Source organism: Rhinolophus ferrumequinum, chromosome 5 (assembly GCF_004115265.2).
Source record: "Rhinolophus ferrumequinum isolate MPI-CBG mRhiFer1 chromosome 5, mRhiFer1_v1.p, whole genome shotgun sequence".
NCBI lineage: Eukaryota > Metazoa > Chordata > Mammalia > Chiroptera > Rhinolophidae > Rhinolophus > Rhinolophus ferrumequinum.
In genome coordinates this window covers 4,991,173-5,012,015 of record NC_046288.1, presented here as the reverse complement: position 1 = coordinate 5,012,015, position 20,843 = coordinate 4,991,173, and the positions used below count along the sequence as shown (strand labels likewise).

General features: G+C 40.3%; 1 protein-coding gene across 12 annotated transcripts in view; it reads left to right on the top strand.

Annotated features, from left to right (window-relative positions):
- The window catches only part of PARD3 (par-3 family cell polarity regulator), a 609,985-nt gene extending 589,686 nt beyond the window's left edge, over window positions 1-20,299 (top strand). For 7 of the 12 annotated variants that reach the window (XM_033105851.1, XM_033105844.1, XM_033105842.1 and 4 more), the window contains 3 exons: window positions 2,152-2,272; window positions 11,701-11,828; window positions 18,256-18,706. In XM_033105851.1, the coding sequence (XP_032961742.1) occupies window positions 2,152-2,272; window positions 11,701-11,828; window positions 18,256-18,652 (646 nt within the window). In that variant the 3' untranslated portion in view covers window positions 18,653-18,706. Of the gene's footprint in view, window positions 1-2,151; window positions 2,273-11,700; window positions 11,829-18,255 lie in introns of all 12 variants that reach the window. The other 5 variants (XM_033105853.1, XM_033105850.1, XM_033105852.1 and 2 more) reach the window with 3 other exon arrangements.
- The last annotated feature ends 544 nt before the right edge of the window (window positions 20,300-20,843 follow it).

Sequence of the window (20,843 nt, the reverse complement as noted above, 5' to 3'; positions counted from 1 at the left end):
TAATTATGGTATTGAAACTGTCTGTGCTACGTGAAAATAACAGACAAATTTTTCTAGTTAGGCTTGTAAAATACTTTGTCAGTCAAGCCTCTTACAATCCTATTAAAAGCTATGAAGTATGCCAGGAGCAAAAAAAGGCACAGCTGGAAAGATGTCAATAAGATTAATGAATGTTCACTTTCCTATCTCTGTCTTCGGAATGTAGCGACCCTCATGCCTTCACCATCACATTTTCACATAGCGAGTAAGGAGTTCTACAGATTGGGCCTTGCATTAGGAATCCCGTACTGAACATGTATTTGTTTGAACCAATATGTTTTAAAAGCCACCAGGAGTAGGACCCTGCCTGGAGCAAGAGTGTAGAGGGCAACTTTTGAAGCTGTACCAAACGTGGGCTGATTGTCAAGTAGCACATTTTACAGTACCTTTAAGCACAGTAACCTTTAATGTTCTCAGGCTAATGAGTTCAAAAGATTTGTCAGAAGAACAGAGGGAAGACAAGCTTGTATTAAGTGGGAAAATAATCAAGTTGAATGCATTGACAGGATGTTCGGAAGCTCTAATGAGATCGAGAGAAACATAAAGGTGATAGGAACCCACCCAGCAGATTAAATGGAAGACTATCCCATATTCATGGAAGACGTTGTGATATTACTGTGGTCCTACACATGAACATTCTGAATTTCAGATGTTTAAGCCTTTGGATTCTTCAAAATATGTGGAATTATATGGAGACATATGTTAGTGTGAGAATTTTATACACTCGACTATGACAGACTTTCTCTTTCCGAGCTAACAAATTACTTTACGCAGGGGTGTGTGCAGCCAAAAGACCTCTCATCCACACTGAGAAACCGAGGCAACGTGTTTTCAATGAAGAGCCTAATCTTCCTAATAGCTTACAGCTTCCCGTTCTGCTGGCAGCTTGGAGGGCATCTGTGATAAACATCAGACTTCATCCTTGTCCTCAGAAGAAATCAGAAGTTCTGTCTGGGGGACAGGGCAGGGTGTGCCTCATGCGCTTGAATCGCTGTCCTGATATGAGGCAACTTAGTGCTCAGGAATGGAAGGGACCGAAAGGGCGGTGAGATTTAAGATCACTTTAAGTTCGGTCATCTCTACTACTCTTGCAAAATATTGTTTTCTAGATGCATATGGTTTTCTCATGGTGGGGTTTGGGAGTCCGCTAGGTGTTGTACTGAGTGATACAACATGGCATGGTGGAATGAGGGCTGGCCGAACAGCCAGAAAGATCTGGATGCTTGTCTCACTTTGTTCAGTGGGAAGCTGGAGGGGCTTCAAAACAGTCACTCATATTCTTTGAATGTCAGTTTCTACATTTGTAAGTGTGTGTGTGTGTGTGTGTGTAAGGGGAGGGAGGGAGGGAGAGAGAGAGAGAGAGAGAGAGACTGCCTTCTGCACCTATCTTACAAACTTTTTGTGAGGATAAATTCAATGCTATAAAATAAAAGAAGGCACCATCATTATTAACCACCTGGGTACAGCAAACTACCACCTGAAGTTATTTTAAAAATGCTTTTCATTTATGCTGTAAGAGTTGCATTTTGTGTATAGACCTCTGTCTGATAGCTCGTAGATAGGAACTTCATATAATGGCATTATGAAAACAATACTGTGCATTTCTGGGGCTATATTGTATGGTATTCTCTCACTTGATTGTTACAAATATGATAGTTAGAGCAAAAATGATTCTTATATCCACTTCATATGTATAAAGAAACTGCAGCTCAGCAGCATTAAGTGCCTTGGTTTAAGAAAGTGGAGGAAGTAGGACTGGACCCTGGTATTTCTAACTTTTAATGCAATGTCCTTTCCAAAAAGAAAAAAAAAAAAATTGCTGCCAACACCTTGCCAGATTACAGAAAGGAAATGAGGCTTTTAAAGACTGCATAAAAAAGGAATGTCTAAAAATACTGTTCACCCTTTTAAATGTCTGTCTGAAATAACTTCAATAAGTCTTAATTATAAGAACAAAATGAAAACATATTTTAAATGCACAGATACTGTTTTAAAAATTCTCTTCCTCTTAAATAGCATCATTTCATAGCAAGAGGCCGTTTTTTTGTAGCAACTCTAAGTCACATATTGTATTTCTGATGGGTATTCATTGTTGCTCCTTCTCTCTTTTAGCAACAGATCAACTCCTAGCAACCATGATCGGATACAGCGTCTACGGCAAGAATTCCAGCAAGCAAAGCAGGATGAAGATGTAGAAGACAGGAGACGTACCTATAGCTTTGAACAACCCTGGGTGAGTATCTGTTTCTTGGGCACAGTGGATAGTTCTGCAACTTCCTGCAGTAAAAGCCAGTAAGCTATGACCTCAGTTTTTTATGAAATGAGACAAGGTGGAGCCAAATTCCTTTGACCTTTAACATACTGACCTTTTCCTCATTTCCATCTGGGTTTCATCATTGCTAATTTCATTTTCTATCTTGTTGCACCATCTGTCCGTTGCACAATAGGTTTCATTTGCCTTATGACAAGAGATAGCAAAAGTATTCTTGCTCTCGATTACGCATTTTTTAAGTTCAATAAATATTTTTCTATATATATTTTTCTAAGAATCAGAGGCAGAATAAATTAATTCAACACATGTCTATTGTGTAGCTACCATCCACAAACTACAGTATTTAGTAATTCTTATTCCTTTATTTTCCCTCAGCCGTCTTGTGTATTTGCTGAATCCCTCTTGTTTATCTGCATATATCTCTGTTCTAGTCCATCTTCCACACAGCCAGACTGTGAATAGCTTTTCAATGCCTACAAAATCCAGTCCAAATCCCCCAGTGTGGCCTGTTAACCCCCCTCAGTCCAGCCCCAAATTCATGCTACCATCTCATGTTATGCGTTAAAGATAATGGCATTTCCGGGAATGGGAGACATTGGAGCAGACTAGGGGATTCAAGATGATGGGAATTTTGAAGAATCTCTTTGGAAACTTGAGAGAGTCAATTAGGGATGAATAAATAGGCTGCTTGAGGCAGGAAAATCTAGCTGAGGGTATTAGTAAAGTCCAATCAACATGGTAGTGGGACCATAGCCAAGAATATTTAGAGGACTGAGACTAGAAAAAACAATTTTTTAGATTAATTCTGTGGTGGGGATTGGCAAGACAGACATGGCAGAAAGTCAAGGAAGGCACTCGAGAGTTCTGGTGAGAACCCTGGTGACAGTCACCGAGTCTGGGTAGGGTGGTAGGTACAGCCCAAGGAAGGATTGCCCTGATTGCCTAGGAAGCCTCAAGAAGGGTCATTAGTCTAGGGGGTTATAAAGCCTAGGAGGCTGTGGTCAAAACAATGTATTCTTGGGAGTTCAGATCATGGAGGTGGCCCAGGTCTAGGTGATGTGGAAGTCTAAGGTGTGCCATACATGCAGGTGTGTTCCTGAAGTAGAGGAGAGAGCAGCGTCCAAAAAGTTAATGAGTTCAGTTCGAAATGTTGGGAATATAATTACAGTAGATATTTGGGAGAGTAGGGGCAGAAGGAAGATTGGTGTTAGGAAAGGCTTAAAGTACAAAAAAATGATCCTGTTTTACTTGGGGAAGGGTAAATGACCCAGCTAACATAGAACTTAGAGGTTGGTTATGTTGTAGGATGGAGAAAGATAGAAATGTAGTAGGGGACTTTAATGCTAGATTGAAGGTTTGAAGAAGGATAGAATTAGGATGGAACACTGTCCTGCTATCTGGGTGACCTGGCCCTCTAGGCGTCAGTTGGAGTGGATGGTTGAGTGTTCGTTATTAAACCCCTTGTCAAAATCAAAACTTAAGAGGAAGCTGATTGGGTAAAGTAAAACAGATGCAAGTAGAACTTCTCCAAATGTGGTCCACAGACTAGTGTCTCCAGTATTGTCTGGGAGCTTGTTATAAATGCACTTTCTTGGTCCTGCATCAGACCTACTAGATCAGAACTGCTGTGGGTGGGGCCCAGGAATCTGTATTTAGCAAGCCCTCCAAGTCCTTCTGAAACATGTTCAACTTTGAGATGCACTGCTATGGAGTTTATATCACCTGAGATCCTTTTTGGTTCTAAAACCCAACAGCTTTAATGTACTCTACAGAAAGCTATAAAGGTTTTTGATCGTGGTATTTAGCGATCAAACTGTAGTTTGTAGAAGATGAATTTTGTGAATAAAAGGAGAAGAAACAGAAGCAGCACTAGTCTGAAGGACTTCTCCTTAGTTCAGGTGAGAAGATGAAGACTTAGAACAGGCAGTTGGCAATACGAGACCAGCATCAAGGAGTAAAAACTTGATGGGAAATCAAGGAAATCAATCCTCACCTGACTTTGGGATGTTACAAAACAAATTCGGCAGATTTAATATCTAAGAAAATCTCTAATTATCTGTGCAACGAGATAACTATTAATGTTATTTTTAATAAAGTATGTAGCTTATTTTTCTAGATGATCAAGTAAATTGAGTCATTTCCATGTAACAACATAACAAAATTATATTAATCTACTTATGTCGTTTAGCCTAATTGACTCAATCTATTCCTAATAGGTTTCTTAAAGCAGGACTCTTTTGTGTTATGTGCAAAACATCCTTAACTGTGTATATTGAAAAGAATAATGAGTGAAGTGGCAACCTGAAGGAAAAAACAGCAACTCCACAAGGCAATGGCTGTCACGCACACACTGTTCCAACCTGCAGAATACCTCCTGGGTTTTTCATTCCCCATCCCGTACCACGAGAGGCAACGTTAACGCCATTTCACTTTACCTGGGAATGTGGATTTCAAACCAGCATAGTCACACCATTTATTCTTTAATTATTTAATTCATCAAGTTTCTTGAATGCTTACTGTGTTCAAGCCATTGGGTTTCGTGCTGGAAAAGAAAGATGAGAAAAAAGGCTGCCCTTAGAACTCTACAGTACAGCTCGTTTATGATAGGGGTATGCGTGAACCATTAAGCATAGGGGAACCAGGCCCAAATAAATTGTGGGTGGTCAGGAAACGCTTGAAAAGACACATCTTTGAAGTTGCAGTATATTTTAAATGTCAAACTTTGAGAAACATGTTTGGGAACCAAGATTGATTGGATTGCTTTCTGGTTGATGACACTGTATCTACATGCAAGATTTCCAAATTTGTTTCAGGCTGAATGAGCATTTCCCACTTCTTCGCTCTAGATGTTTTTCATTGGGAGATGTGGAAATGATTTGATATCCATTTTGGTTTATTTGTTTATTTTTTTGAGTGGGGGCTCAGAATAGCTTGGCATATGTTTCTATGTTATTTACTTAATATGAACAATCATGTTGGGAAAAATGTTTGAGAAAATCTTGTACATTTAGAAACTCAGCTACTGAAGGTCATAGGTCAAATTGTATAGCAAAATGCCATAGCAACTTTAGACAGACAGCGTGGCTTGTATTGTCATTTCCTATAATGAGTGAGCAGGGAATTATTTGGATGACAGGATGATTACCTTAGGAATTGAACAATTTCCTAAATTGTGGGTCAAGAGTTGACCTTTTTATTTATTTATTTTATTTTCCAACAAGTGGGATCTTGCTGTATACTCTGCATTTTACTGATCATGTAAATAAGCTTAAAATGACTGTGGTTCTACTTAGTATATTAATCTTCATACCAATCCTAATTATTACCCTACTAAGAGCTGCTCAGTTGTTCAAAATGTAGCTTGGTCTATGGTTTTTATTGTGTGTTTTACAAAATGAGCTTTGAGGATCTTGGAATCTTTTTTCTTTTCCCATATATATTCTGACCTTGAAAGGTCACTGTGTTTGGAAAGGATGAGACCATGATCTCACCAACTGGAATGGTTTGTAATCATTTTAGTTTTAAGGAACCACAAGCTCATCTTCAAGCTGTGTGTACAGCTTCGGCCATATTAGTTGAAATCATCATGCTTGTCAGAAATGCCCACACACAAAGTGCAACCAGATGTATCATATAGAAAAATATCCAAGCCAATTATTTGACATACAGAGAGAGATGCTGCAGAACATTCATCCAAGTAGCCCTTTTCAATTCATCCATTTTCAAAATGTTCTCTCTAAACTCTAGCAATACAGAATGCACCTGTTCCTGGGCTTTTGTTCAAAATAATGTTTGGGCCTGAGGGAGCTGATTTGTGGCACAAAAGGTCTTTAGATGAGCAGAGGCCCAGAAAATTTCCTTAGCTCCGTAATTGAACTGAGTTCTCTCCTAAGTTGAGTAAGAGAAGAAGCAGAAAAAGGAACTTCTTCCCCACGTATTGCCAGGTGCAACATAAATAAAGCAGCAAGTTGCTTTAAATCTTTCTTAAGGTAATGGAACAATAGCTGAGGTTAGGGTTATTATCACAGAGCTCTGATATGGAGAGGACTTAGTGTTGCTTTTAAAAGAATTAAATTGCAGGCTGCAGACATAAGTACAGTGTGCTGCTAAAACTTTGCAGATACCTGAGTGTTGCCCACAAGGAGACTTGCTGGCTGAGATGCCTGATAGATGGGATAATGGAGCCTTTAATAGCTATATTGCTAAATCCTTCCCATCCCCGGTTGGTAGTGACTGAAAGTAGTTCAGTCCTTCAGAGAGAAAATTGATCCTCTGCGATGTGAATATCCTCTTCTCTTCCAAGCTTTCTTTCCAGCTGTCTTTAAACAAAACAAAACAAATCTGGCCTTTTATTTATTTTCCTGTCTTGAACTTTTAATGGTTCCTCTTACCATTTTAGGGTTTCTCCTGTTTTAATTAGAAAACCACTCTACAGTACACAGCCACCCTGCACCCCTAGGTTGCCTTTCCTGTACCTGGGGAATTTGAAATAATGATGGTTTTCTTTTTGTTGTCATCGTTTTCAAGACTTCAAGGGTATCTGCTGTCATTTCCTCATAGTGGACATCATGCTTTGACTCAAAATACACCTTCTTTGTTGACAGCCTTGCAGTAGTGTTACTCTAGTTCAGATTGGGTGGATGTCACCTCCCTTGGAAGTTGACCTGGAAAAAGCCATTCCTGCAGCAAAGGGATACCTCTTTACTCATAGAAAAAGCCTTTGTGCTGCTGCCAAGTAGGCCCCTTCCTTGTAGCTCTGGGACCCATCCTTCTGGTCAAGGCCTCCATGACTCATGGCCCGTCTTACCCACAGAGGCTTGGGGTGGTGGAGATTCATAAGGCGTCCAGACTAGAGGGCTGGCTTGTTCGTAGAGCTGCCCCTTTATTTTCAATGCCGCTGCTGCTTAAGGTGGTAGGAAGCAGACCCAAACACTGGTTGGGAAGGACGAGATGAAGACAAATGGTATGTTAAGCCGAAAACATGTATTTATAAAAACTTCATGAGGGAAATTGGTATGCTCTGCAGATTTTTCAGCTATTACTCACATCATTAGTAGCAATTAAGCTTTTCAACATTCAGAACCCACAAGAGTTCAATCAATAATTGTCTAAGTATAGTGTGTGATGGGGTAGAGGAGGAGGGCTGGGATGGCAGGCTCAACAGACAAAAGTTAACTTTGTTTTCACTAAAAGTTATAAATTAGCCTACTGTAGAAAATAACCACCAATATCAGCAATGGCCACTTTTAAACAGAGTAAACAATTTACACTCTTCATATGATTCAGTGCCATAAACATTATTTTTACCCTCTGCCAAATCTTGAAATTATCATTTTCATATCAAAATTTGGACTTTACGTTAGGGTTACAGCTCATTTCAATTGCTAAAATGAGGATTCTAATCTCAAAGGGATAATAGCATTATTCATTTTGTTATCATTCTCGTCATGGTCTTCATCATAGGTTTTCATGCAAAGCACACACACCTTTTAAATTCCATGTTTGCTTTCTATACATGCCCTTGGGTAGCTGTGAAATTTAAAAAAAAAATTTTATTACTCATAATTTAAGTAGAAAACCCACCTGAAATGATCATTTATAAGAATATTACATGTGTGTGTATATGTGAATGTATACAAATGCCTACACAGATGTGCTTACAGGCTATTTTTCTTATCTATATGAAGAAAAATTAGAGTATTTAAAAATTATTGAATATTTTATGTAAATATTAATAACCCAGTAATGAATTTTTTTCATAAGTGACACGTGCACTTTAATATTAACCTCTTATCTTACCTAGTTCTCATTAGTACTGAAACTTTCTACTGTATATATTTATTTTTGTTCTTTCTTTAGTTTATTAATTACTAACAGTTTTGGTTTTGTATTTTAATTTTTTTGTATTGCTTATTTTTATTTTGGAAAAATAAGAATGGTTTTATTTAATTGAGAGAAATGCTTAATGACTTAATTTAGTCATTATTTAGTCAATATTTTCTACATCTTGTTTTACACTAATAAGTGATACCAAAACTGTGTAGCTTTCCCAAGCTTTGTATAAGTTTTTATATAGTATAAATAGTATCGCTTTATAATCATGATAAAGACCAGTAATTTGTAGCTCATGTACAAAAGCAACATGCATAGTTTTCACTTGGGATTTAAACATCAGCCACAAAGAGATTCATATATCATGGTTTTCCAGTGTACTGTCTGTTAGATAATCATGTATTGTTTCATCTTACAACCTCTATCATTGTGTCCTGGGCAACCTGAGCGATATTTTTACTTGAAAGTTCATTGCTTGTCCCCAATTTCATCACAAACAAGGCCAGGGTTATTTGTAATTTGCACTCTTAAAATAGAGCGATTGCCTTGTTATCCGTTGAATCTCCAGAATTATTCCAATCATGCTTTACCTGTGTCGTTTCCTCTTTAGATGTTACTTTGTTGTTGTTGTTATTGATGCTGTTTTCTTTGAAAACATGCACTTCTCTCTGGGGTTACAGATTATGTCTTTCTTCATTTCTGTCTGTGTTTTTGTGATTTGGGGCTCTGGATACATTATTCTGTTTCTGCCGTAGGGATGGAAAACCACAGTATTTAAAAGTCAGGATTGTCGATTGTAGTTCTGTTCCCACAATTTACATTTTTATGAGATCTTCATTGAAGTCATGAATCAGGTTATTTTTGATTCATGCCAAGTTTAAAACTTTCCAGATGAACTTATTTAGTTATTGCTTTAAACTGGTCGTGTATATACAATCTTCCTGGAAATCTGCGGCCCAATGAAGTTTCATGTTAAAGATAAGGGTGATTTTTTAAAATAACCTACCCTTTCGTATGCTCTGAAAAGAGAAATGGAGTAAAATACTAATGGTAAGCCTGAGGTTCACATTTCATCATAGTGAGCATAATAGTATGAAATGTGTCCGTTTGCTGATACCAACCTCATTCACTCATTTTAAGTTTTTAGATCCCATTTGATGATAATTTCATTGTTGGAGTTCATCAGGATCCAATAGATGCCAGCTGCTGATAAGGTCTGAGGTGAACAGTGTCTGAAAACACAGTTAGGGAAACCAAAGCCCTTCAACTTTTGTTTTCTTTTCCTTTCTCTGTCAGAATCCAATTTTCAGGCTTCTGGGAGAAACAACTTAAAAATACACCTGAAATTTCTACAAGACCTTGCATTTTCTTTTCACATCTCCACAAGCGGTGTGTCACAGAACAGCATGAGCTTACAAAACCGGTTACTAAATCTTGCTGCAGAATCCTTCAAGACTGCTTGACACATGTATATACTTTATTCTGAGTGTAAAGGAAAGGAGAAGCTGATTGTTTTTGTGGGCGTAAAGGAAACTGTGCAGTATTTTCTTGCTTTGCTCTCCCTGTGTCCAGTGGCTTCTCTCAGGCTTCCCTAGGCTACCCATAAACACGAGAACAGCTCAGTTTTCCATTTGGCCAGCCTCATCAAGTGTAATGGAAAAAAACGTCTCTGTCTTCTTTAATGTAGTTGATGCACACATGGTTGATGCTTTGTTTGCATAAGCAGAACTCACTCACTGAAGTGTTTTCCTTGCTGAAGGCACCACGGATGTTATTTGACCGGTGGTGTGGAGCGGGTCTCTGAACACACATTTGTTGCAAAGAGTGTGGTTATAAACATCCACTAGTAGAAACTGGGGTATTGTAAAGCCTAATCTCTTCACACATTATTTTTGTATCGGGATATTTTTAATATGTTCACTGACTATTCCCATACGCTTTGAAATTTTTGTCCTGTATGTTGCCGTATTATTACTTACTGACAAATAAGATAATGTTGGCTAGGCAGAAAGAGGACAATAGATAATGCTGTCTTTCTTTTCACACAAAAGCCAACCACAGGAGCCATTCTTTAAGTAACAAGCCAACAAGTTATCATGCAGCTCTCCAAATGAATGCTAAGACTCTGTTATTTTAGAAAATTATTATCAAGTCAGTCTCCCATTGGCTTTCAACTCTAAAAGAAAATCAATAACTTGTTTTTAATAGACTTTCTTTACTTAGGATTCGCCTGTTGCATAGCACCAAGAAGAACAGAGGTTAGCACGTACCAAAAGGATTATTTGAGAGTGTATGCCACTGATGCTGTGACAAACCATGGTTGGGTGTTTGTAAAGTTAGAGGCATCATTGTCTATTCTGAGCAGGGCTACTTTCATTTCAAAAGGCCAGATCTAGAAGGTGAGTGAAAACCTACCACTGAGAAGCCGGAGCATTCTCAGGGCTTGATCTGAGCAGCACAGTGTATATACCGTGTTTCCCCGAAAATAAGACCTAGCTGGACCATCAGCTCTAATGTGTCTTTTGGAGCAAAAATTACTATAAGACCCGGTATTACATTAGATTAGATTAGATTAGATTATACCCTGTCTTATATTATAGTAAAATAAGACCGGGTCTTTTATTAATTTTTTCTCCAAAAGACACATTAGAGCTGATGGTCTGGCTGTGTCTTATTTTCGGGGAAACACAGTACACATCCAATGTGTGATTCGGGCGAGAGACAGCCACCAGCAGGTGACCTGCTGACCAAAGTATTTAGCCAGAAGGATCGAACGTTTCTCTATAGGATGTAATTAACCTGGATAAAAATGCCATTTCATTACCACTAAGGCAAAATGTCTTATCTCATAACCAAATCAAGTAGCTATTAGCTCTCAGGTTTATTCTTTTGATAAGCATTTCTATTCCCCATTTGGCTACCATCTGTGGACTGAAGGAGACCTATACATGGCTAACGGTGCCTCATTTCAGCTAATCTTGGTTCAAAATTTAACTGTCATCCTTTAGGAAAAGGAGGATCAGCTTATATTGCATCCTACTGGTAGACTAAAATAAATAACTACTGAAAACATTCACCAGCATGGCTAATTTTCAAGTGTGCACCCATAAACTTTCCCACTTTTGTAAATTATTGTAGCAATTTTTTACGCTTGATCTTAGCCAAAAGGTCGAGAAGCGATGTAGCAATTTTTTAAATGTATTTGTTTGTTTGGCATTGACTTCTAGTTTTCTGAGCATCCCTCCTCCTCTCTATCTGACATATATACAGGGATGCAAACTGGTATCTAATGTCAGTATTTGCCAAGCCCCATTAGGAAGACTTAGAAAGGTTGACCTCTCAATTTCAAACCATTCTAAAGCTATAATCAAAATGTAAGATGATTGTTTGGGGCTCAGAGGAGCAATGAGATGTCTCTGTTCTCAAACTTGAGAACATTGCACTTGATTTTTGAAAAATTTCACAGAATTTGCAAAATGTCTCTTAGTCAATCTATAAGAAACGATGTGATCCTATAATTCCTTTCTCATTAACTATTTTGCATTTCCCTCCTTCAGCCCAACTCCCGACCGTCAGCACAGAGTGGCAGGCATTCGGTGTCCGTGGAGGTGCAGATGCAGCGACAGCGGCAGGAGGAGCGCGAGAGCTTCCAGCAGGCCCAGCGCCAGTACAGCTCCCTGCCCCGGTAAGAGTGCTCACACCCTCCCAGTCCTTTAGCAAATCCTTCCTTCCAAAATTACACTTGCTTCTGCACCTCACACAATGTGGTCAGAGAGGAACCGCAAGTGGGTGGTGGTGGGGGCATTGCTTAGCTTAGAGGCCACCTTACTCTGTGGCAAGCAGCCTGGAAAGAAAGGTGTTTCAGGGGATACCAATGTTTTTACCTGAAAGCTCCCTAACTGAGAGCAAAGTGGCATGTCATATGTGTACTGGGGCTTAGGGATTGGACCTAGAGTATAGAATTGGATCTGCTGCCCCCTGTGTGGCCATGGACAAGACAGTTTCCTCATTGGAAAAATAACTCTTGTTTTGCTTAGCTCGTAGGGTAACTAGACTAACTGATACTTTGTACATCTAGAGCTTTGTGGAAGGATAGAGGTAAATCCTCCATGCTTCATACTTAGGTAGGGTCCAAAGCTCCCTCTCTGGCTGTCCTGCCAGTCCCACGTTTGCTCTTCGTTGGTCCTCAGAGCATCTCAGTGTGCCCACCTCATTAGCTGACAGCCAAGCCAGAGGGTCTATCTGCTGGGCTCCTCACATGGAGGTACCTCTGTTCTGCGGTTGTCTGCCAAAGGCCTGAAAAGCGCTCAGGTGACTCAGCCCTACTGCATTCAATTGATGGCCACTTTTTCATCTCATATTTCCTCCATGCGTGGTAAAGAATAAACATATTTAAAAACATTCAGCTTTCCAAATTTCCCCAAATAAGTCACTCCTATATTCACAATTCCTACAGGCGTTTGTCCTTCGATTTCAAAGTGAGGTGACAAAAACATTTTGGGTGGCAAAAAAATCCGTTTACCACATTTCTATCAACTGTTTTGCATTTGAGCAGAACAGCTTTTAGGGGGAGGGCAAATGCTTATCTGTGTAAACATAATTGACCAATATAAAAGTGATCTTGATTCAATTTCTAATAAAGATGAGTCCCTTTAAATGTTAAATAATCACTATAATAACCCTGAGGGACTTGACCACAGTGACACCAGTCCCCAAGGGAATGTTGATGTGAATGAAAATCTCTACCCAGATGAGGACCATTATTGTAGTAGCTTCTTCGTTCAGTTGTCCTTTTTCAGTTCATAAAGCTATATTTCCTTTGAGGAATAATTTTGTTTTTAAATAGAATTATTTTTTCTTTTAATAGGATAACAAACAGTTGTTTAGCCCTCTCTAGGTAAGCGTCATTGAAGTTTAGGTCTAGACAGGCTTTGGAGATCATCTTGTCTAATAAGGAAACAGCTCAGAAAGATTAAGCAACTTTCCCTAAAGTTACACAGCTAGCAAGTAATTCTGCCAGAATCCAAACCCAAACCTGCCCGTGCCTTTTATAATCATAATTTTATATGGCTTATTGCTACCAAGAGCTTTTGTTCCCAGGTTTGGAATAGTCACAGGTATAAGTGTGCTCTACTGCCCTGAGCATTTGGAAGGAGGCCACTGTATGAATCAACCCAATGCATCAACTGCTGAACACTTCAATTCAAGGATTATGCGTAAAGCTTCTCTGTGAAGTCCCTTCTCCTAGCCTGCTGGCTTGCCTTCCCTCAGACAGCTGAGTGTGATCATGTGGCTGAATTGCCATGCTGGGTGTGGCCCTGCTTTCACAGCCACACAAGTGGCCCAAGCCCGTGTGAATGGCTCTGATGTGCTTTAGAAATATATTGTCTGTGTGAGCACCGGGATCTCAGTCTGTTTGCAAATTGTTTGGCTTCGTGTATTTTAGTTGTATTTGACAGTATTTATAAAAGATGGAGGAGAAATGTAATACAGTGTATATAAGAAGAGGATTGAGTTGGGAAATGCACCAGACTAAGGAAGGGAAATAGGAAAGACAGTGGCAGAAGAGAGACTGTAGGGTCCCAGTCCTCGGGGAAAATTTTGGCAAAGATCGGTGCAGTGCTTCCACTGAATTTCTCCTGGTCACAGTCGCTCAATGTTCCAAGTGGATTCTTTTGTCCTGGCATTCCTCTCCCCTTCTTCACTCTCCACCTCTCCTTTTCCACCATCTCCTTTCTGCTTCCCTTCGTTTCTCTCCCTCTCCTTCTAAAGCACCTCGTAGGAGTACCTGTATTTCCATGGAGAAGAGGGTTGCTGTTATTGGTATTGCTGCTGCCATTTTGTATTTCCCTAAATAACTAAAATTTTCCCTCTGGGTAATTGTGATTCCCTTATTATTAGCCATCTGATTCTGTGTAGATATAACAAGAACAGAAACCCCCAAATGAAAGAGTTGTGTTAAGGTTAGGCAGGCAAGTGGGGCTGGTGAGCCTCGGCGCCATGTTCTCTTCTGTTGGAGAATCATTTCTCAGTGTGACCCTTTCTGTGCGTGAGGAAGATTAGGAACGTGGAACCTCCTGGCCAGCTTGATCCCTAGCCGAGCGGCACCACTCAGCAGCAGGCTGAGTGCAGAAACCTGAAGGAAGGTAAAGAAATCAAACAGGAGGTCAGAGGGGGACTGCAGCAGCCTGCATGAGCTGGAGTCCAATCCAAGTTTCTGACATGTGATATTCTTCAAAGACACTTGACCTCTGCTTTTCAGATGTTGACAATTAGCAGAGTTTTGTCTAAACAAGTTGGTATGGCATTTAATACCAAAAAGATTTCACACACAAAAATAGCTCAGTTGCCAAGTGCAGTATAAAATAAAACAAATGGTCAAGACTTTGTATCAGTCACACTAGATAAGGTGGTTTGAATTAGAGGGATGTGTGTGAGCCAGAGTAGTTTGTAAATTCTGACTGTAATGAAGGAAAACTATAGGCAGAATTCAAGTTTCATTGTGAAAGGTCAATGAGAAACATTAGCCAGGTGGTAACACCAGTTCTGAAGGAAAGGGGACCTGAGTGGCCTCACACTTGATTCTCAATCAGACTGAGGTTTCTATTTTTATTTTTTAAATTCCGAAGTTAGTTTTCTTTTTTCTTTTTCACTTTCTTTTTTTTCAAATCTTTTTAATTCCTAAATTACTTCTTTTATTTAGTATCCAAAAGGCAGCTCTCAAACTAAGCCAAAGTATGTTCAGTCATAGTCACTGACAGACTTACCCTGTTTCCCCGAAAATAAGACCGAGCTGGACAATCAGCTCTAATGCATCTGTCGGAGCAAAAATTAATATAAGATCCGGTATTATTTTACTATGGTATAAGACTGGGTCTTATATAATATAATATAAGACTGGGTCTTATATTAATTTTTGCTCCAACAGACACATTAGAGCTGATTGTCCGGCTCGGTCTTATTTTCGGGGGAACACACTAGTTAAGATCCTTTGTTACGTATTTTTCTTTATTTTCTTTCCCTGCTCTCTCTCCATTTCCCCTTTACCTTTCCCCCTGCCTTGGTTTCATACCTCTTGGTGTCTCCCTTCTTTGCGTTGTACGCCTCACTTCCCGGCTGTGTCCTCACATCCTGACGTGGTCTCTACACCACACAAGGCCCATTTATTATGTCTCCGAGCTGCTTGTCAACTGGTCAGCCTTGGTCTTTACACCTTTCTTCATCCGTCTGTGTCCTCCTCGCCTCGGTGGCTAACTGGCTGCCCTCAGGCATTGGGTCTTCTACATGGTGATGGTCTTCAGAGCGCATTGGAGGTGGTTGTGATCATTGAGACCGTTATTGCCAAACCAGGCTATGTGCTTTCAGTGGATTCAGAAATCTCCAGTGAGCTCAGTCCAAGACCAACAATCCTGTGTGTTGGTTGTAAAGAAATTCAGTGGAAAGAGGTTGACATTTTCTTGCTACTGTTGTTACTTTGGCCTGTGCACAATCACGGGACCGTCGAGAGCGTCTTTGTCATCTCTGCAGAACTGTTTGTGGCCTTGCCCTCACTTAGTGAGGTTCTTCAGCGATTTTCTAGTGCCTTTCTCTCCTCCTTGTCTCTATGCAACCCATCTGACAAAAGAAGATAAAGCTAATACGTTGTTTATTTTTCTTCTTCGGTTAGAAAGTTGCCCCCAAAACCCAAAGCCTCCACTTTGAAGGCAAAGTTACGTTGCCTTCAGATTACTCCTCCAACACCCAATAGTCAACCGATTACTCTGTGCCACATTTTAAAAAATATTTCACATGTGTTACTTTATTTATTGCTCCCTCACAACCCTATGAGGGTAGATACTACGCCTGTTTCACAGATGAGGCAATTGGGCCCAGAGAGCATAACCTTCCCGGCATCACACAGCTGGCAAGTGGCAGACGCAGGATTCGAACCCTTGTCTGCCTGATCCTAAGCCACTCTCCCACTATACCCAGTGCCTGGGCAACTAGTTTTGTAGTGTAGGAAACTCTTATTGTCTGCTGCTTTCTTGTGTTTCTCTGTGATTTGCTCATTTCTTGTCTTTTAATCAAGAACTATTGATACCACTAGCTTCCTTAACCAAGGAAGCGTGTGTGTGTCTGTGTGTGCGTGTGTGTGTTTACATGTATATATATCTAGGTGTATGTATGTACTTTCTCCACATATCTTACTTCAAACCTCAAGGAGGTCTGTTTCCTTCTCTGTATACTGATTAATTTGAAGAAAAGTTTAGCTACAAGAAATTCTCCCACATCATAATGTCCATTCCTAACACACCTTTAGTGAATTCTCAGTGTGTTTAAGTTTAGAAAGACTCTATCTTTCTGGAATGTTTCAAAATTAAACTGATAGTACATGACTTCCATAGAGTGAAGCTTCAGGCTTTCCAGAGTTGGGGAGTGGGGTATGGAGAGGGTTAGTGGCTCTCAGCAGGCCAAGGATAAGACAGAGGTGAAATGTCCACAGCCTGTTTCTGGTTATCTTTAAATTGATAAGTAACTCATGAAGGAATCCCACTTTTGTTGCTGTAACGTCAGTAACAAGTTCATTGTTTTAATTAAAGTTTCATGATTAATGTCAAATCACTGGTTGCATGCTGGCACTTTCCATCATTTCTGTCTCTGGGCAGATTAATTTATGACTTTTTAAGTGAAGATAATCAGTACTTTAGGCAAATAAACTATTCCATCACATGTAAGGATTCTTGCCTGAGCTGATTGTAGAAACAGTCTGACTCCCATTAAAAGAGAACCAGAGAGATATACTGTAGACTGCTCAATTAATCATAGTCATATCCAGAGATGGTGCTGGACATTAGTTCATTTGCCTTATTAAAAATATCCCTGACTACATTTTAGGCCGTATGGAAAATGGGCAGATTTCATCCCAAACCGTATTGAGGGCACTTCCGAATATAAAAAATGCAAATTGCTTCATTCCTATGGGAGACTCAATGACTGCACAGACCCTCTTTTTCCTCTGCAGGAGTCCTTTTGAACATTCCGTCATGTTGTGTGTGTTGATGCGAAAGGCTGAGCAATACATACTGTCGCCAAATGATGTTCTTATTGATAAATGGAGCAATATATTCTGTTTTATTACTCAATTCTCTCTACCTCTCTTCCATTTTCAAGGCTGAAAATTAGGGCATGTCTTCCTTTCTGGCACAAAATCGTTTTACTTTATCATAGCCAATCTTATTGTAAATTCATAACAGTATCTAGAGACTTGAGGGTAAATTAAAGACGTTTCAAAACAATAATGTTTCCTGAAAGTGATGTGCAACTTTATTGCGCAAGTGATAAGAATTTGAAATTTCTATATGACTCTGATTTATTCCCCTATCCTCTGGTGGGCAAAGTGAGTTTAGTAGGTTCTCCTGGCCTTTGGTGAGGGTTGACTATGCAGGAAAATGGTGCTTCCTCTCCAGACGTCAAGGTTCTACAGTCTTCATGAGCCTGTATTCTGAGGAGTGGCAGTTGCTGACGTATACAACTCGAAAGCCGGGCCTTGAAGGACTGCCTGTTGCATTTTTAATCCTAAAGGAGTCTAGACTTAAATCTTTCATGACTGCACTCATATTGTAACCCATTATACTTCCTATTAGCTAGCGTCTCTGGCATTATGGTGGCAACTTGTGTAACTTATTTGTTTTGCTTGTTTAGAATTGAATTGTAGCATTCTAAAGTGAGCAAGTGTTGCTGGTGTAGAAGCTGCCAAACCTCTAATCCTCTACACAACATCTTGCCAATGTGTCTAAATTACAGGAGATGTATGGTCCCCTACGCAGAACAGATAGCACCTACCCAGACACAGAAGGAGGACTTTATTTCTGAGAGCTGACTCTGTTAGTTCTATCTCCTACTTAGCCCTTGTTTGTTCACTTGTCTAAGACCTGAGCTTGCTGAGGGCAGTCATGTTTTCATCCTCCACGCCCCCATCACAGAATCTGGCATATGACTAGATCTCAGTAATATTTGTTGAAATATTAAAATGCATGTTGCCCCTCACCCCTTCCCGCCTTACCCCTTCCCTCCTCATTTTCTCTCTCCCCTTCTCCCAGTCCTTACACTGACCTGTGGACTTTGCTTTCTAGGCAAAGTAGGAAAAACGCCAGCTCTGTCTCCCAGGATTCTTGGGAGCAGAACTACTCACCTGGGGAAGGCTTCCAGAGTGCCAAGGAGAACCCCAGGTACTCCAGCTACCAAGGCTCCAGAAACGGCTACCTGGGTGGGCACGGCTTTAACGCCAGGGTGATGCTGGAGACCCAGGAGCTCCTTCGCCAGGAACAGAGGCGTAAAGAGCAACAGATGAAGAAGCAGCCTCCTCCTCCCGAGGGGCTCAACAACTATGACTCATATAAGAAAGTCCAGGACCCCAGTTACACTCCTCCCAAGGGGCCCTTCCGACAGGACGTGCCCCCTTCCCCTTCTCAGGTTGCTAGGCTGAACAGACTCCAGACTCCTGAGAAAGGGAGGCCCTTCTATTCCTGAGCAAGAGAAGAGTGGATGCTTCGTGTCATGCAATAAAGGACGTTTTCCTATGAAGACTTGTATTTTGGGAGTTTTTTGAAAAACCTCGAGGGTACCATGGAATATGTCTGTTGTTGGTATCAGTGCCTTTAAGCAGTATGGGCAAAGAAATGGAAGGCCTTAATGTCTTTGCCAATATGTCTCAAGTATTTTGTGGAAGGGTTTCCCACCATCCGACAATCATCTGCTCGAAGCATTCATATGCTCTGCATCTCTCTGGAGGACCAGGAATTCTTGGCCCAACTCAGGAGAGATTCATGGCTTTGTGTTACAGCCCCATACAACTAGAGGTGACAGATTACCTTGAAGCTAAGGTAACGTGGATTCCCCTTTTTTCCCTTTAAGTTTTATGAGACGATGTGAGGTGACATCTCTGTCTCTGGTGGGTGAAAGAGGGTGTCATACGCCAGAAATCGGGGCTTTCTGGTACTTCACAGCCCAGTCATTTATGGTTACTTTATAATCGGTATGGTTGTCCCTTTTCTTTCTCAGCTCCTTGCAATAGGAAAGTTCCTTCATGCTATTAAGAAGCTAAGCCATATTCCAACACTGTCTGGTTGTCATGGGGGTCCTTTTGTAACTGCCTTATAACTCAACAGTACCAATAAAGAGATCATGCTAGTCTGAGTTTATGAACACACTTGTTCAGTCATGTTCCTAATACATGTGTGGAGTCACCACAGCTCTGCCTAGGGAACGTGGGAGACGGAAGGGACCCCTGCAGGGGAAGGACTGGGCCTGCCCATCGGCCCTGTGTATATCATGATGTGGGAGGTGGTTCTAAGAAAAGAATTCTCCCAGGATGAGCTTCTGGCCCAGTACATCCCTATAATTATTTTAATTAGTTTTTGATTGACAGGTTGGCAGGAAGGGCACAGAGTGGGACAAAGATAAATCAGACAGTCGTTCAGGGATTCTAAAAACTCATCTGCTCTCTACCATTTATAAAATCAGCTGGGATTGACGTGTGTTTGGTGCATCCACGTGCTGTATCTCTGCCTGGCGATGCCATCCGTGCTACTAAATAATTCTGCCATGAAACAGAAAAGACAAATAAGGAAAAACCGTTATACATCACAAAGAGAACACTGTAGTGTCCCCAAACAGTGGTAACAAAAGATGGTTCTCATGTCACTATTTTCATGTGCATGTGGGTCACGAGGACCTCGGTTGCTCCCATGTTTTCATCTGTTGGTTTCAACATCATGTGCTGTAAACCAGGGATGGGTTGCTAAAGTGCCTGCGAATCCCTACGTGAAAAAAAGCTTGAGACGAAAGCTCAGCATACCATGTATTAAGAAAAAAAGAAAAGAAAAAAAAAAGACATATACTGATATGCCTATTTTTTTTTACTGACACATTGTATTTTTGTGTCCACTTGTTTTTAGAAATATGTGAAGTGTCCATACACGTACCTATGTCTCTTTTGCATTTCTGTGTAATGGTTCTATTTGTTTATAACGTGCGGCGATGTTTCAATGGCATTACCAATGTAAGCGTGGTGACCTTGAATGACAGTGGCTCTTTCTCACAGCCTTCCCTGAGCTGTGAGAAACAGCTTTTTCTGTACATATGAGACTTCTAATAAAAGGCATATTTCTTCCTGTTGTTTGTGGTATCTGTAGTATTCCTGTGGAAACTCTCCTAGCTGGGTTTTTGTGTTAAGTATATTAGCAGATGTGGTTTTTTCATATTTAGCAAAAGTTGAAAGTTTCCTCATATCTATCTGTGTGCAGAAACGGAAATGGGTGATTGATTGCTTATTTGAACACCTGAGGAGAGAGGGAGAGAGGGGACAGGAAAGAGAGAAGGACCTTCTTAATGAGTCCCCTGGAAAGCCGAGGCTGCCAAAAGAAGCCTGGGGAATTCTGAATTGAAGAAGCCAATACGCTAGCACAAAAGAAAAATTAGAAAAGCACATAGAATTTTTATTATTACCCTTTTGACCCCTTTGGATCATTTCAGCAAGCCAAATATTTTGATTGAGTCCTAGCCTTGTGTACAACGAACCCAGAGAAATGTCCAAATTCAAATCCACTTCCAATACTAACCTGGTTCTTATTTCCCAAATTGTGACAAAAGGCTTTGCTAATTCTTTCAGGTGGACACTCATTAATATTTTTATGGTACTTTGATGGCATAGAAGGGCAAT